General features: G+C 36.5%; 1 protein-coding gene across 3 annotated transcripts in view; it reads right to left on the minus strand.

The window, feature by feature from the left end:
* Positions 1 to 16,607, minus strand: part of LOC142981610 (two pore calcium channel protein 1-like) — a 39,838-nt gene extending 23,231 nt beyond the window's left edge. Inside the window, exon 1 of one of the 3 annotated variants that reach the window (XM_076127626.1) lies at positions 16,491 to 16,607. In XM_076127626.1, coding sequence (XP_075983741.1) covers positions 16,491 to 16,593 — 103 coding nt within the window. In that variant the 5' untranslated portion in view covers positions 16,594 to 16,607. Of the gene's footprint in view, positions 1 to 1,699; positions 2,163 to 16,490 lie in introns of those variants that run through there. The other 2 variants (XM_076127629.1, XM_076127625.1) reach the window with 2 other exon arrangements.
* Positions 16,608 to 16,806: the final 199 nt, after the last annotated feature.

Here is a 16,806-nt window from a genome sequence, read left to right on the forward strand (position 1 = left end):
AACACTTATTAGCCAAGCAAGGATATAACAGACAACAGTCAAATACTTTATGGTAAGTAGCGCTCTAAATTATTACTATTAACACGAAAAAACCAGACAAAGAGCAAGATATTATTTTTATAAATCTTACTTAGAAAAAAGTGACCTTTCATAATTTTATCCCGAGAGTATTCTCAATAAGAGAACTAAAATGGCTCTATCAAAGTCAACGATAATAACACCTGGATTTTTTTTTATTAAGTAAAGCTCTGAAAGAAAAAGTCACTGTTATCTTTTTCAGCAAGTAAAGATGGGACAAAAAGTAGTACACAGAGATAAGAAAATTTTCGAGTCTTTAGTCCCGAAGGACCTGTAAATTGTAAACAAAATGTAGCCTCCTTTCATACTTATTAGTATCTTGAGTATGACTTAACGTAAAATATACTTATTGTAAGGCATTTCTGTACTAAATGCTCTTAATTATTTATGAAGATAAGTATGTAAAAACATTTATATAATTTCAGTTAGGTGCCTACAAGGTAATTACCATATTGAAAAAGACTGAACGATTTTCACTAATGCATGGCAATGGGCATTTATGGGATAGGCTATTGATTGTTACACAGAAGGTTAATCTAAATCAGGGGTTTCCAACCTATTCTTAGTCCGGGATCACTTTTATATTATTCTTGTTAGCAGGGATCACTATGTAAGAATATAAAAAATTCAGTGTTATAATCATCCTGAAAATTATAAATTTTAAAATCCTTCGCGGACCATATTTTGGCTTCCACGGACCACTGGTAGTCCGCGGGCCACTGGTTGGGAACCACTGATCTAAATTCTAAAAAGAAATATGATAATTATATCGCATCATTTTTTTTATTCGATTAATAATTTGAACACAACAACGTTCAGGTTTACAAATAAAATAGAATTATGATAATTAAATAACGTATTTACGTTTATACAGCCCTAACACGACAAATGATCTTTTCTCTGAACCTTATTATGATGATAATTATCATCCATTAACTCGCCTGTAAATAGAAATAACGCTGCTACTTAATATTCACTTCGTTATTGTCATCGGAGACTGCGGACAGTGCAATATGATTCATGAGCATTACATAACGAGGCTTTATACTACGTTAAATTTAAAATAAATACGAATTTATGTTCTTTAGAGAAAATGTAAGTATTCCTGAAATGTAAATGACAAATTATAATGAACCGTTATTTCATCTGCTTTACTATATTTTGGGACTACCGGGAGTCCCGGATTTTTGGAAGGCGTGTGTGGGGCCGAAGCTAGCACATAGAGGCCCATAACAGCTGCTTTTATTTTTCTAAAAGGTGTGATGTTACAATCCGTTGATTATCCCTGTACGCACTATAAAATAAATTTAAGGGCAATCACTGGATTTAGTGAATCTATGGTAGAACTAACAGAAAAATATTTTAATTTGGGCTATTGAGATGTCGTGCTTATGGACTGGAAAATGTAGAATCTATGAGGACTATCGCGTCTGCCTATTATTATGCTCATAACATGTTAAAAATATTTTTTATTATGAAGAGATACACTACCTTTACTGTATGATCTTTCTATTTGATCAAGCTATTTGAGTGTAGCTAAAAAGTAAATATCAACTCATTGACGCATGATTTTGACACAAATTAATACTAATAAAAATGTTTATAAAACAAATAAACATACCAACAAAGCTATGAGCACTCCAATAAACGGTTCGCGAGACATTTTGCACTCTCCTAACAATCTTGTGGAACATCATAATTAGTAAGTAAGTAATTAAGTAACGCCGCCGGATGCGGGCCACGACGCACATGTACTGTGCTGAACACGACGTTACATTGTTTGCTGAGATGTCACCAGATAAAAGTGAAATGTAGGCTTCTATGTACTCTCTGCAGATTGCTACGTATATACTCGTGTGTTTATTAGAGACAAGTGCATGCCCCCGCTTTAGATAACAATTAATCATAGCTAGGGACTAATTAATCTAATATGCATGCTTATATTATTATCTTATACTAGCTGACCCGCGCAGGTCCGCTCACGCTTTCTTGTTTTTATTTAATACCGCACATTTTCAAATTTATTCACCTTTTACACCTTCTCTGGACTTCCACAAATAATTCAAGACCAAATTTAGCCAAATCGGTCGAGTACTTATTAGGGAGACTAACGAACAGCAATTCATTTTTACAAAGGTATATAGATGTATTTATAAACGAAGTAAGTATAGGTATGCTCTAACGTGTTGTACTTTTCACGATCAAAAAAATACTAAACGATTGAAGATTGATTCCTAGTAACAGATTACTACAAGAAAATATTTAATTCCCATATGAAATATTTAATAAAGTTGCAGGCTAGTTGTAAAATAATTTCCTTTCATAAAATCTAATTATAAAAGGCTTCACGAAGGCTGCGTTATTATGTACGTCCCCTCGGGAGCTGTGACGTTTTGTCGCCCATGTTTACTGAAAATAAAGGATTCAGTGACGTAGAACGACATGAACCACACGACATACGGCATAAACAATGTTAAGAAACTACCTACTTGAAAACTTGTAGATATTTAAACTAAATTTAACTAAAATATTATTTTAAAAAATTGGTTATTATATTCAGTAGATATTTGTAGCTTTTACATAAATGCTGTCATTTATTTACCTTTCCCAAATTGATGATATTTGCTTCACCTAAAAAAAAAGTATAACTTAGATGTGATCAAGAATGTTTGATACTTCTAAACTGCTCAGTTGTAGATAACGTTTTTGATAGAGCTTCAGTTTTAAGCACATAAATAGGTTATTACTTAACGTAAGTTACACTAGCCGTCTTCACAAGCTGACTAAAACGTCAAGTGAACAACGGAAAATGCATGTTCACATTAAATTCTGTTGATATTGAGTAAAAATGCAAAACATGCAAGACGAAAGTTTACGAGCTTTGAGAAATAACCACGCGAAAGGCTCAGCAAAATCTTTTGAGGCATAGGTAGACTAACTTACGTGTCGATGGAACACCCCACTTGGCCTATAAAACACGAAACATACGTGCCAAATCAGAATCACGTATAGAAGGGTAAGGGCCGAAATATCGATCTCCGTAATATCATTAGGTGACGACCTGTGAAGGTACAACAGGCATTTAAAATTGAATCAGGGAGCGTAGGGAACGGCCGCCATTTTATATTCATTTCCTACGGTTAACGGTTTCACATGAAGGTCTAAATATAGCTGCAAATTGAACGCCCTTTTTTTAGGTTTTTATATTGTTAAATGTTTTCCTCAATTCAGGGGTCAGAAAAAGAGGTATGCTGTTATTCTTTCAAATACCTAGCTTTTGTAGAATACTTACTTGACAGAACTGTAAAAAGCATATTTACGTTGACGCAAAATTGCATTTCAGGGTTGGACTAAATGTCATTCCGATATTCTGTTCACTAGCTTTCAATCTATACAACCAGAGTACCTATATGTCCGTTAAATAAAAATGTTCAAGGGTTTTTTACCAATTCAAATGTCAAAAATCTACAATGTTTTTTTTTGCCATCGGTACATACATCGGAAACATAACAGAAACCGATTTATTTAGTTCAGTAGTTATGTTTACTTAAACAACGTCGTTATCTCTCACTAGATAATAGATAATTGGGTTGATAACAGCGAGAAGAAACCCGTTCATTGTTACAACATGACTAATAACACTTAATTAACTAATGAGTAATTTATTTGCAGAATTCGTTTCTTGAATCTATGAATTTAAAATGTACCTAAATGTTCTTAGATGTCTGCACGCAGGTTAGACAATGTATAGAAGTAAACTTTTTTATTTTAAAGACAACTCCCGCACTAAGAATTGCTCTTGTGTCGCGGGGACTTTAACAAACATAAAATCAACGGACACAAATTACAACCGAATCCGGAACAACTATACGCGGATCTGCCATTTGTAAATACAAGATTTCAGCTTTTGGGGCTTGAAATACTTAGGGCCTGGCATTTTGTACTTAAAAATAATTATTTTCAATTTAGCGGACCCATTGAGAGAGCGTGGGACTCTCTCAATGGGTCTGCTTTTGGAAAGTGCACACGCTAAGCGTTGGCAATAGCGAAACTAAGTATTTACCTACTTCACTTCTGCATAACTTTACCAATCACCGAACGTAAAATGCATTCACGTCATATATTTTCATCAATATTGTAATTGACTTATAGATAATCAAGTTTGTTTCCATTCCCGCTAAGAGGTGAATGTTTATAATAAAATATAGACTTACTGTATCGAGAGGTTAATAAACCTTGTTGGAGAAAATAGGTCAGGTAGCTTCGTTCGGATGTTACGGGATTGCAATAGATGACAACACTCGGCTACGCATGCGAAATGATTGAAGTGAACTCTGAATTGATTCATGAAAAGCTTCCGGAGAAATTGCTGGAAATATAGTACCTTTATATGCTAATATTAGAACGTCTGTCTATAAGGCTTTTACAACTACAACCGATTTTAATAAAACTAAGTATTGAGATAGTTAAAAAGATGAGGACCCGGTTAACATATATTAGACAGTCTGTCTGTTAGGTTTTCACGATGAAGTCACTGAACTGATTTACATAAAATTCAGTATAGAGGTAGTTGGAGAGCTGAGGACCCGGTATTAAACGTAGACTAGACTATGCTTCTTTTATTTAAATATCAGCTACTAAGTGACTGAAACAGGTGATGAAACATACATAAGTTGCTTATCAAAACTGATTATAAACCTACGCTAAAAAGCCAAAAACTAGTTTGCATTAGACCTGCATATTACAAGCAATTGTACACATACACAAGCGGCTCAGTGGCTTCTTTGACGTAATCGCCTAGTGGCCGTGAAAGTATGAATCAGCCCCACCGTGACATGTCTACATTGTCCACTAACGTCCACAGGCCGAGCGTGATAAGACACCGTCGCATGTCGTAATGAAATAAAGGCAATGAAACGAGGGCCGTGCTAATATTTCTCTATAATAAATTTGGGTACTTGACTGCAGTCAAATCAGCTACTCTTTATGAATTGTCGTAAACACCTTCTAGTATAGAAACTAGCTTTTACCTGTGACTTTGTCCGAGTGTTTCGTGACTTAGGACAGATCTTTCATCCCTTATCTTATCTCCTACGGGGTAGAATTGATCAAAACCCTTTCTTAGCGAATGCCTACGTCATAATATCTATCTGCATGCCAAACAGTGGTTTGGTCAGTGCGTTGATAGATCACTATGTCACTGAGTCAGTTACCTTTGAGTTGTATATACTTAAATAGGGTGTAGCGACGTCACAGTTTCGTATTTTCGTTGGGATCAAATGAGTGCCTTATCAAATCTTTCAGTCTGTAATTACAATTTCAAAATTATCTACGAAAAAAATACACATAGCCTAAGCATTTTAGATGAACTTCTTACGAATACAAGTTTAATATTTTTTTCGTTAACCCAGTCTATCCAATTGTTCGTTAGACCGAGGGGGTGGTAGATATAACTGTATATAGGTAGTTCGCGTGAAGGATTAAAACCGCTTCGCTATTTTTAGAGAGATCATTATTTTGCACGGCAAGGGTATTATGTCTCGTTATAAAATTCATCAACTTTTGAATTATAATATCTAACATTATGCTTAGAGATGTGTGTATATTCAGCTTTGTCAGAATCTAGAGTCTATAGACCGTTCAAATAAGGACCGAGCTCTAAATATTTGTCGTTTGACTCGGGAGATTGGTTTTGCGTGGTTACCATCACATACCTAACCATTAACCACAATGACCACCAAGGTATATTTCGTAATATGTGGTAAAGGTGGGTGTATTACACTACTGCCTATGCTAACGGGTATAAGAGGCGTAATATTATGCATGTATCTAAACTGTATAAAAATGTTTTTTTCCTAAAAGATACTTAACTAACTTGCCTTAGTCGCTCGCTTGATTAGGATTCTTTGAAATTAGGGAACTTTGCTATAAATTGTATAAACTCAGTAGCAGTAGGTCTAAATATTGTAAAATATGGGCAATTAATGATGCAAATAGGTGATGTTACGTACAATTTGATGTTATTCATAAAACTGTCACTTTTTTCTTTTATAATGTTCACAACCAGAGTGCTCACTTGCTGCCCATATTCTTATTATCACATGCTAGTAGGTGCTCCCAACATACGGTATGATCAGAGACTAATAAATAACCTAGCTATGTTCATTTAACTTAATTGACGTTTAGTCTATATCGCTGATTGTTGGCAGCTCCTCGCATGATCAATTATTGTATCAACCACATTGTAAAACTTTTTGGCGATTGAAAAGAGTGGCCGTGAGTTTCTCGCTAGCTCTTCTCATAAGGCTCTACCCCCTTTCCGAGCTAGTGGTAGATTCAGTAATTGTAACGACTATCATAAGTGTCAATATTTGACCTAAATGAATAAATGATTTGATTTTGATTTTGATTTTGATCTTATCTTGTCCCCGAAAATAAACTACAGTGAAGATAATTTTACTGTCGGTCTAATTGGCCATTGAAAAGTTACATTTATGCGGTTGCGTTTGCGTTTTTCAAGAGGACGAATTTTTATATGTAGGGGAGGTCAGTTCCAGTTAGCAAGCTTAAGTTCAAGTTTTTGTGGTCGCCTCTTTGTCCCCCGGTCCCAAAACCCTTTTTCCAAGGTGGAGGCCGGGGGACTAGAGTCGACCCCAAAAACTTGAACTTAAGCATTTACTGACCCATGTACACATAAAAAATGCGTCCTTTGAAAGACGCTAGCTAAGGTCGAAAATATGTAACATTTCAATGAACTAAATAGTAACACGTTCCGTTGTTGAACAGCGGGCGTCCTGTTTGCTGTCTGAGGTATAACTAGGGTCGAGCTTGATCTCCCCCGACGGGTCTCCACCTTGCTGTGGTGGGGGGGCTTAGTAGCCGCGAGCCTTGAGGTGAGGGCGCACTTCGGCCGAGGTGAAGCGAAGAGAGACCCATTGGAGAGGCCGCTTCCCTGTCTGGGCGGTACCGCACTAACCCGGGGGACCAAAGCGGCCGGCCGGCTGGGCCGAGGCGACGTAGGTCCGGCTGGTTTTGGAGGGGCTAGTCGCGGAGGAAGAGGTGTTCTAGTGTGTCGTTGCTGGGCACCCTATCCTCCGCGACTGGGCGGGGCCGCACCGCGTGATGCGGCAATGGTGGGGCTGCCGTGGGGAGTCGGGGGTCGGGCGGTCGGACCCGGCTCTTAACCCATGGCGGCTGGTGGTGGGACCGCAGAGCCTGGGAGTGGGCAGACTACCACTTTCGGGCTCGTTGGTCGACGAGGAGGTGGCGGCGGCCTACACACCTTTCCGCCGCCGGCGGCCGGGACAAGCTGCGCATCTGCGCGAGGCCTGTCCCGGCTTCCGAAGGCCCCCTGGCTGGCGAACTCGGGGGAGTTTTCTGGCCACTGCACTAGGGGGCATGTGGGGGGACGGCACCCGTGTGTTGGGGTGTCGTCCCACACTGTGGACGGGTCCACATTGTGGACGGCCGCGTCGGGGCCGCGGATGTGTGCCTAAAGGCGTTCCCGTGGCCTCGGCACTAAGCGGCGAGGAGGCAACACCTTGGTGGTTTAGTGGGTAGGCCTTGCCCTTCTGGTTCGGAGAGCCCCACATACCCCAGCGCTCCCCCGGGCGTTGGGGATGCAATTTCATGCATTAACCAAGTAAAAAAAAAAAAAAAAAAAAAAAAGGGTCGAGCTTGATCAAACGACGCACACATCGGCGTCAGCAGAAATAGAACCTACGTAACATATGCCTGTCAATCACGCGCTCGTTTCACCTCCATGCTCTACAATTCGAACCATCGAGTATCGAGATTAGAGAGTTTGACATTTAAAACGTACTGTAAAAATAGTTTCTACGACTTCCGCTAGAGGCGCTTATCAGATTTTCATACATTTTTCGATAGCTAGCCGCTTGTCGATTTTCGATAGTAGTAGAGAATCGGGTCACTGTATCAAGTAAATATTGCATCGTTAAGTAACGTATTTTTAGCAAACTTGCCGTCAGCCCTTTAATTTCATTTGATATTGTAGAGCTCCTAGGAAAATATTGAAGCCTTATAGCTGTAATTAGGTAGACGGGGCGATAGCAGTCTCGGTCTGTTCCCCCGCAATGTAGATTGGTAAATTTGCTTAGTTAGGCATGTTTTGTGCAAAAAACACCCGTAATGGAAACGCAATTTTATTAATTACAATTAAATACAAAACAAATCGAATGTGGTTTTTTTGATTTGGTAGAATTTAAGTACTTGATTGATTTGATAGACAGAACTTCTGCAGTTATTCTAAAAGTACAGATACTAATAAACAAATTCTAGACCTAACTTCCGACCTTTGTTATTTCTGATCACATTACGTTGAATATTCAAATATCTGTAAATGTGAATGACCGGAGGGCCGGAGGACCGGAGGGACGTTGTAAAAGGACAGACACGTGACGGACTTATCGCTGATGTCCTTGCGAAAGGTCAGCCAGCCAGGTAATATATAAAACCATCACTTGGGAACCGTCAGCATTTATTTATATGAAAAAACTTGCAACTTCTAAGGATACTGACAATAATTACTTAGGTAATATTGCAGTGTTTTTATAAAGCGGATGTAAATAGAAATGCCCTAGAAAGACATACACAGACCACATCGGCGATGTTTTGAAAAATGTCAAGTGCGTAGTTCGTGTAACCGGCGGTCGTGTATGACAAGATGTATGGATGTGAATGAGGCAAGAGAAGTTTGTGGCTTTCTCTGGTCTCTGACTAACCCTATGGGAAAAAGGCGTGATATTATGTATGTATTTTATTAGGTATAGTTGCAGCAGATTCTGAGGTTGAGAGTCTGTAGGTTCAAATTTAGCTAGGAAATCTTGTAAGACATAGTTAGGTACATATTATTATGTACACTGTCAGTAAGTATAAAATTATGTAGGTAGTATGTTAGTCAATCTACATTGGCTAACGAGAACCCAAACTGTGTAAACATTGAACATGCAAATAGGATAACTTACTAATACTTGGTACATATTAACATATTTATTTGATTAAAATACAGATTACACAACTTTGTAGGTAGACTAGGTACGTAACTGAAAATACATAGAGGTCTCGGACAATTTTTAAGCACCATTAACGTGAAGAATTTTCATTCAGTTTTAAAATTACCTTGCATACTTATCTGCAGTGTAATTTGATGTAGAATATTCCAATGCAAAGATTACTTAATACCAAATTGTAATGTAAATAAAAATATGTATTTACGACCCTATTTTAATACTCTCCAACACGCTCTCGTATAAGTTGTGAACTCTGTAAATAGAGGAGCTAGGCCTTGAGCCTTGAGCCTTGAGCCTAGCTCCTCTCTTTATGGAAGGAGTCCCATGCCCAGCAGTAAGACAAAATATGGAAAGAGTCTCATGCCCAACGATAAGAGAGAAATTGCTTTAAATAAATAGTGACATATCGGTGTCACACATGCTTAAAAACACGACTTTTTCCCCTAGGAGTTGGCAGAGGCCAATGAAGACCACTTAGTAGGTACGATCTTACAAACTTCCTTTCTCCATTCACATCCATACATCTTGTCATATCGGTATCAATGAGTCAATATATGCTATATGTTCACAAATCAGTCTGTTTATTTACATAACTAGTTTACGATGTTAATTCATGCAAAGCCTATGAATGTCAATAGCAGTGACTAATCTAGATAAACCTTGATATACCTACATAGTTACATATTATATACTAGGCTCATAGAATCTGATAAACGCTTGTTTAAGTCTATGGTCTAAGATACCTAGGTCACGATTTTTTTATTGTAGTATCTATCTTTATGACCCGTTTTAACGTGTTAAGGTCACCAAAGGTTCGATTTCCACACGGATTCTTTTTTTGCGATTTACAAATATTTGTTTCAGGCTCTGTTGTACTTTGTGTTTTTGTTTGTTTGTTTAAAAAAGTCCCTACGATGCAAGAGTTGTTTGATAAATATTTGCCGAACAAGCCGTCCAGAATATATGTGTAGCAAGCCTAACTTAAAACTCTTTCTACTCGGCCGAAGGCGTGCGGCAAGAGTTGGTCAAACTTTTAATGTAAAGTGGAAAGAATACGTTCACGTAGCGAAATGTACGCGTACAGCACATTGCGGTTTTTTAAACATTCACAAGATAATTAATATGTAATTGCGTTGCGGTTACTTCTACATCAGCGCTACTGAGCATCGTGGGCACTTAGCGTGGGCATTACGAAATAAACCGTAATAATATTGCCAAACTTTATTTAGCCTTAAAAGAAGAGTTTCGAAGAGCTGTCTATAGAGTTTACTGTTTACAGATAAGTTTACGTTTAAGATATTTTTTTCTAGGTATGATTGAACTAACCAAAGCTTAAAAACCTCTTTTACTTTATAATATATAATCAATTAGTACCTAATCAGTTCTTTAAACCTAAATCTACTTAGCATAACATAATAGCAATTTACAACCGATCACACTTATGCTAATTTTAGGAGAAGGTGCTTTCCACATAACACTATTTCCTGTATATAGACCTACTTGCAGTCACTTAGTAATTTATATATAGCGGTGGATTACTGGTGTCGAAACTATTAAAGCATTGTTTGCAGAGGGGTGAGACCGAGGTCACAAGCCATTCAGCCTAGTGGTCGTGTTTTATATCGCGAATGTCACTATCGCTTTTAAACTGACTAAATAAATTAGTGGAAAGATATTAAGGGAACTCTATTTTTGTACTAAAAATACGGACATACAATAATTTGGACTTATTAATAGGAATATAGGTCCAAAAATCTTCCTGTCTGTCTATCTGTTACGCTTTCACAGCTAAACTATTAAGTAATTTGGAATGGAGATAGTAGAAGCCCCGGGATAAACTAAACAGATGCTATAGAAGATAAACACCTACCTAGCATTTACCTGATCTAAAATAGCACAGAACATCGTCCTAAATTCTAGATAAACTAATAAAACTTTTTAGGTTTAAATAATAGAGGCTCTTGAAAAACGGGCCCTTTAGATGCTGAACCGAAAAATGGCTAATCAATAATATTGACACATATAATAATATTAACTAAATAAAATAAACTATAAATACTTCTTCTAGTTATGATTGGCCTCAAGGCAGATTAAATTGCGCCCGCATGTTATGCCATGCCATAAAACAATAACCAGTAGGTTCTGCTTGTATAACAATAAATAAAAGATTGTTAGAAGGACGTACGCGACATGAGACATCAGTCAGAAAATGTAGGTAAAATACATAGATAATAGAGCATGTAGGTAGCTACTCGGTATTCTACCGTGAGAATTATATCAGTGAACAATGAATGATAGTGAGCAGTCATCATGCTTGTTACTAAATTGTACGTAGACAAAGTACCGCTAGTACGCGTTTGTGTTGCCCTTGTTCAACATTTTTTTATTTCAGCAACATTAGTCTATTGAAAAATTACATTTCGGGTTGCGTTTGACCCCACTAACTAGAACTTAAGCGTCTAATGACCAACAGATAAAAAAATAAAATAGCGTCTCCAGAAAAACGCAAGCTTATGCCCAAAAGGAGATGGCGGGACGCCTTGGACGCGTTCCTGGACAGATGGCCGGACGCAGTAAGCGACCGATTTCAATGGACTAGGTACATACACACTGACACACTGATAAAATGTTAAAATGAAATACTTCAAAATATTCAGTAGGTACTTGTACTAGTGAATGAAGAATATGTAAAGATCATAGGAAGTGGCGTTCTTTGGTCTTTGCCATAAAAAGGCATGATTTTATGTAAATAGGTAGTGTCACACGTTAATGATAGTCACCACCACATTGTATCCAAATGCAGCAAGAATTTAAGACCAGACGAAATCGTGAGCCGATGTTCATCTGACCTAATGGCCATTTGTCTGTATGACCTTGTAGACCGCACTTCTTGCAATTCTACAGAGCATTCAATTACAAAGCGTTTCACAAGCTTCATAGCATATTGATTGCAATATATGAATTGTTCCAATGATACTTTTTACGATTTTAGATCGCGGTTCAGTATCCGTTTACCTACTGTTAAATAATTAAAATAACGCACACTAACAACCATTTACTTTTTTTTAAATGTATTACCAAGCTTTTTTTTGTACCAGATCGAATTTTATAAAAAAAATGAGGATCTAGGTTTCGATTCTTCTCTAGAACAGTTTCCATCTTGGATAAAGTTATCAGGACCGGGGGACAACGGTGGCGACCCCACAAACTTGAAATTAAGCTTCTATTGACCCCCGCTGCACATAATATCAAAAAATAAAATTGAATCCTCTGAAAAGCGCAACCCTAAATGCAACTGTTTGATAAACTAAACATCTATGATTTAAACGTTAAATGATAACTATGATGACAGACGCAGAGATAGGAGTCTACGTCATTTCTACGTCCTTCCTTTGTTGTAAACTTGTAGCTAATAATAGATATCGATTTCTATTACAACGTTGCAATAGATGTGAAAAAAGTTTTAGTCATGAATAAACCAAAAAACACAGCGATGTATTGTGATCTCGCTGTTCCTATGACGTCTTGGTTGAAATAAAAAGTTATTATATATTATATAATTATATTAACTCATAAATTAAATTTGAAATGAGAGAAGAACTTTAAAGAAATCAATTATATGAAACCGTTCATGGGCGAGTCCGCCTTGCTCTTGGCAGATTTTTTTTATTGCTGAGTCAGCCACCATCGAAACTATTTAGATAAATAATGCAGTTACTTTTTTTTTCAACTTTCAGTGTTTTACAGTGTGAGACTAATGAGAAAACATAAAACCCTTGCAGACAGCAGTCACGTTTCCTTTCGCTACAGGATTTCGATCCGTTCCTGGACAGTTGCCAACATAATCAAAATATGAATACTTAATTGGTCAAGTACGAGTGTTTTTCATGCGAAAATATTATAGGTATGGGTAAAACTGCTGTAATATTTTTTTTTACAAAAGGCTCCGGTAAACTAAAAAGGGGACAAATTCGAAAAGACCTCTCATCTCAAGAATACATAGACCATATTGTCACGGGAAACATGTTTCAAAAAAAAATTATTATTGCTATATCTATATATCTGCTATATATATATGCTATTCTTAATTTCCATACGATGATTATATAATAATAATAATAAAAAATATTTATTTCTCTTCAAAGGTAAGTACAATTTTTCAGTGTTACAATGAATATATACAACAGAAAATAAACCTTTGAGAGACTTGGAGCCTGTACTAGGGTAGCCCTGTGTTACAGTTCTCCAGGCTCTCTCACTCCTAGACCATTACAATTATAATAATATTTTAAAATTAAGTGAGATCAGTTTTATTATTATACGATATACAATCTTTTGCATTTCTTATTCTAATTATATCTAAGTGTGTTAATGTTTGTGTGTGTGTGTGTGCGTTAGAGTTTGTGTGTATGTGTTTGTGTTAGTGTGTGTGCGTATTATTGTGTGTGTGTGTGTGTGTGTGTGTGTGTGTGTGTGTGTGTGTGTGTGTGTGTGTGTGTGTGTGTGTGTGTGTGTGTGTGTGTGTGTGTGTGTGTGTGTGTGTGTGTGTGTGTGTGTGTGTGTGTGTGTGTGTGTGTGTGTGTGTGTGTGTGCGTGCGTATCACTTGTTTGTGTTTTATTCACGTATTCTAGTATGTAAATTAACAATTAAGTTTTCAGTAGCCTCATAATCAAAATCTTTAAGCCATGATATAAGAGATTTTTTAAAAGAACTATTTGTAAGGTTTTTAACCTTATGCTTCATATTAAAGCGGTTATAGATATTGGGTGCTATTGTATTAAAGTGTCTCTGGGCTATTGTCGTTTGTACTCTAGGTACTGGGCAACGGTCTAAACGCTTTGAAGATTCTGGTAGTGTGGGTACAATTTTGCTGTGGTATCTACGTAAAATTTCAAATATAAATAAACGATTACGTACCTACTGCCTCGAAAACTTATAATACCTAGTAAGTAATAATGGATAATATTTACAACAAAAGATCAAGAAATATAAAAAAAAATGGTGTAGAGATCAAGTTACGTCGGGCACTGTATACTTAAATACGTGTATTTAATACAGCTTTTTTATACACTCACATGATTTCAACTTATACCACTGGTCTCTGATTGTATAGTACACTTTGTCCGACACGTTTTGCACAACTTTCGTCATATTTATATCACTAAACTATTATTTAAAAGGAAAAAAACGCACATTTTACTCATACACTTTGCACTGACTCATATTAATATCGAAAAAGATCAGACACGAGACAAAACAGGTGTAATAAACCTTTTTGTTTAGACTAGACTGCTCTAATAGAAATGCACGAATGTTATCATTTACTATCAACGCTCAGTAATCTTTTTATCAACCGCATAAAAGCACTGCACTACACTCGGCATAATCCTTTTCATTTAAAAACAGTTACTGACGCTATATTTTACATAGGTACAAAAGCTATATTTTACATGAATACATGCCTATATTCTGGTCAATAACAAACAATGATATAACACCCACGCAATGTGATTGACCGTCAATTACATTGCGTGCGACATTCAGAAACGTATTATTGTCCCCAGCTTTTTCTTTTATAAGATCGACAATACGAAAAACGTAATAAAATGCGCGAAAATACTGATCCTATTCTATCACCACTTGTACTTTTGTATTGTACACCAGAGTACCGTAATTAAGTTTTCAGCAAAATTATGAATACCTACTTAAATGATTTGGTAATTTAGAGAGAATGAATGAATTTAGACAGACCAAAAAACAATTGAATGAAGCCAAGGAAGTTCATAAGGAAAATGGCGTTCTCTGGTCCCTGCCCCCTGGGTCTGAACCCCTATGGGAAGGCGTGATTTATGAATGTAAAAAAAATTGCAGCATAAAATGTTGAATAGCCCTGTCTGATAAAAGAGCTGTCAATTGTTTGATAACATTGATAAATGCGTATGTGGGACAATACACATAAACGAGATAAGTGATGGGAAACATTCATATCTATATATTAGATATTGGTTTCCTGATTAGAAACAGGAAGGTGGTTTCGAACTGTTACCGCATTAGCCGCCGTCGTTTTAAAACAAAAGCTCTGCATGTAGAGAGTGATAACTGTCAAGGTATCATAAAAAAAAAATTATGACATCCTTTTTTATATTGAGTTAAAAAGTTCTTATTAGATACCTGACTCAGTTGGGTTTGAGAGTACCAAAGAGAGAGGGTGACTAAAACAACCCTCAGCTTCCATAGTCTGCACTCTTCAGTGAAACTCTGGTACCTCAAATTGATATCCAAAGTTTCCCTAAGTGCCTTGCCTAAGCACATCCCTCTGGAAACCTTTTTTAATAATTAGCCATGGGGGGTCAAAGTTGCCGATGTAAAAAAAACTAGTTCAAATATAACAAATTATTTCATAAATCTCAAACTATATTGACTAGTATGGAATTTTCATTTAGATTGCATATGTTCAAAACCTGTATGTACCTACATGGTAAGTACATGATTTTATCTGTTACTGAAAAGGTCATTAACCCGAAACTGTTAAGTTCTGAAAAGATTTTAAGACAGACACATTCCTCTTAGAAACAATACTTGATTACTTTTTCTAGTAGAACTGCTGTTAAATAGTAGCCAATTAATAATTGCTATGATAATAATTTATATGAAATACATTTTATTTGGTGCTATGAAATGGCAATAATCTGTTGCCCATCTAAATATAATAATATAGACAGCTACATAACAAGAACTCATTAGATGTTTCAGCACTGAAGCAGTGTAGAGCATAGAGCAAATGTTTATTTTATTGGTAGTGGAGCAAATAGGATCACTCCAGTTCAGCCAATCACTGTCATTTGTATAGATACTAGTTACAACTGGAACAAGCTTAACATTCTGATACTATTGCATGACCGGTGATACTAAATCGTGTTACTATGAGTCTCCCGTCAAATAAAAACGTATTAATTAGAGATTATAATTACAAATTAATGATAAATTAATTTCTTTAAAAATATTTACAAATTGTTTGCCAGCATGCATTATAAGCGACTAAAGGCGTGCAAGTGTTTAGTAAAGTAACAGATGATGAAAGCTTACGTTCTACGAGGATCTGGGGCAAGCACCTAGTATACTGTTTATTTTATGCATAGGTTAGTGTATGTAGCTCATGACTCATTCTGGTGCGTCATAAATCCGCTCTAGGGCTAAGAAAAAAGTTAATCGATCCTACAGAATCGCATATGGATGGATTTTAACGGTTAATGCTTAAAAACAAGGTGAAATAAATTAAAACAAAATGTTAAATGGATCACGAAATGTATTGTTACTACAACAAAAGCGTACACATAATCTTGCGGCTACAGTGCATATAAATATCATAGCTTCAGGTTTACTTGTGACGTTCGAGCCGTAATTGTTGATGCTGGTGTTTGCGAAATCATCACTGAACCTTTTATAACCGTCGGACGGCGACGACGGGCTCCTCATAGAACCCATTTTTCAACACTGATTTTTTTGACATCTGATTTGACAATGAATATTGACATCTAATTTGACATTAAAGAAAAGTGCGTTCACAAATATCAATCCATAGACGATTACAATACCTAAGTATCGCAAAATATATACCTAACTAAATTACAGAATGCATAAAAAAAATATAGTCCCTGGTATTAGTGCGGATTTAATTTAAATTAATACATTTTTGGG

This window comes from Anticarsia gemmatalis, chromosome 20 (assembly GCF_050436995.1).
Source record: "Anticarsia gemmatalis isolate Benzon Research Colony breed Stoneville strain chromosome 20, ilAntGemm2 primary, whole genome shotgun sequence".
NCBI classification, from domain to species: Eukaryota; Metazoa; Arthropoda; class Insecta; order Lepidoptera; family Erebidae; genus Anticarsia; species Anticarsia gemmatalis.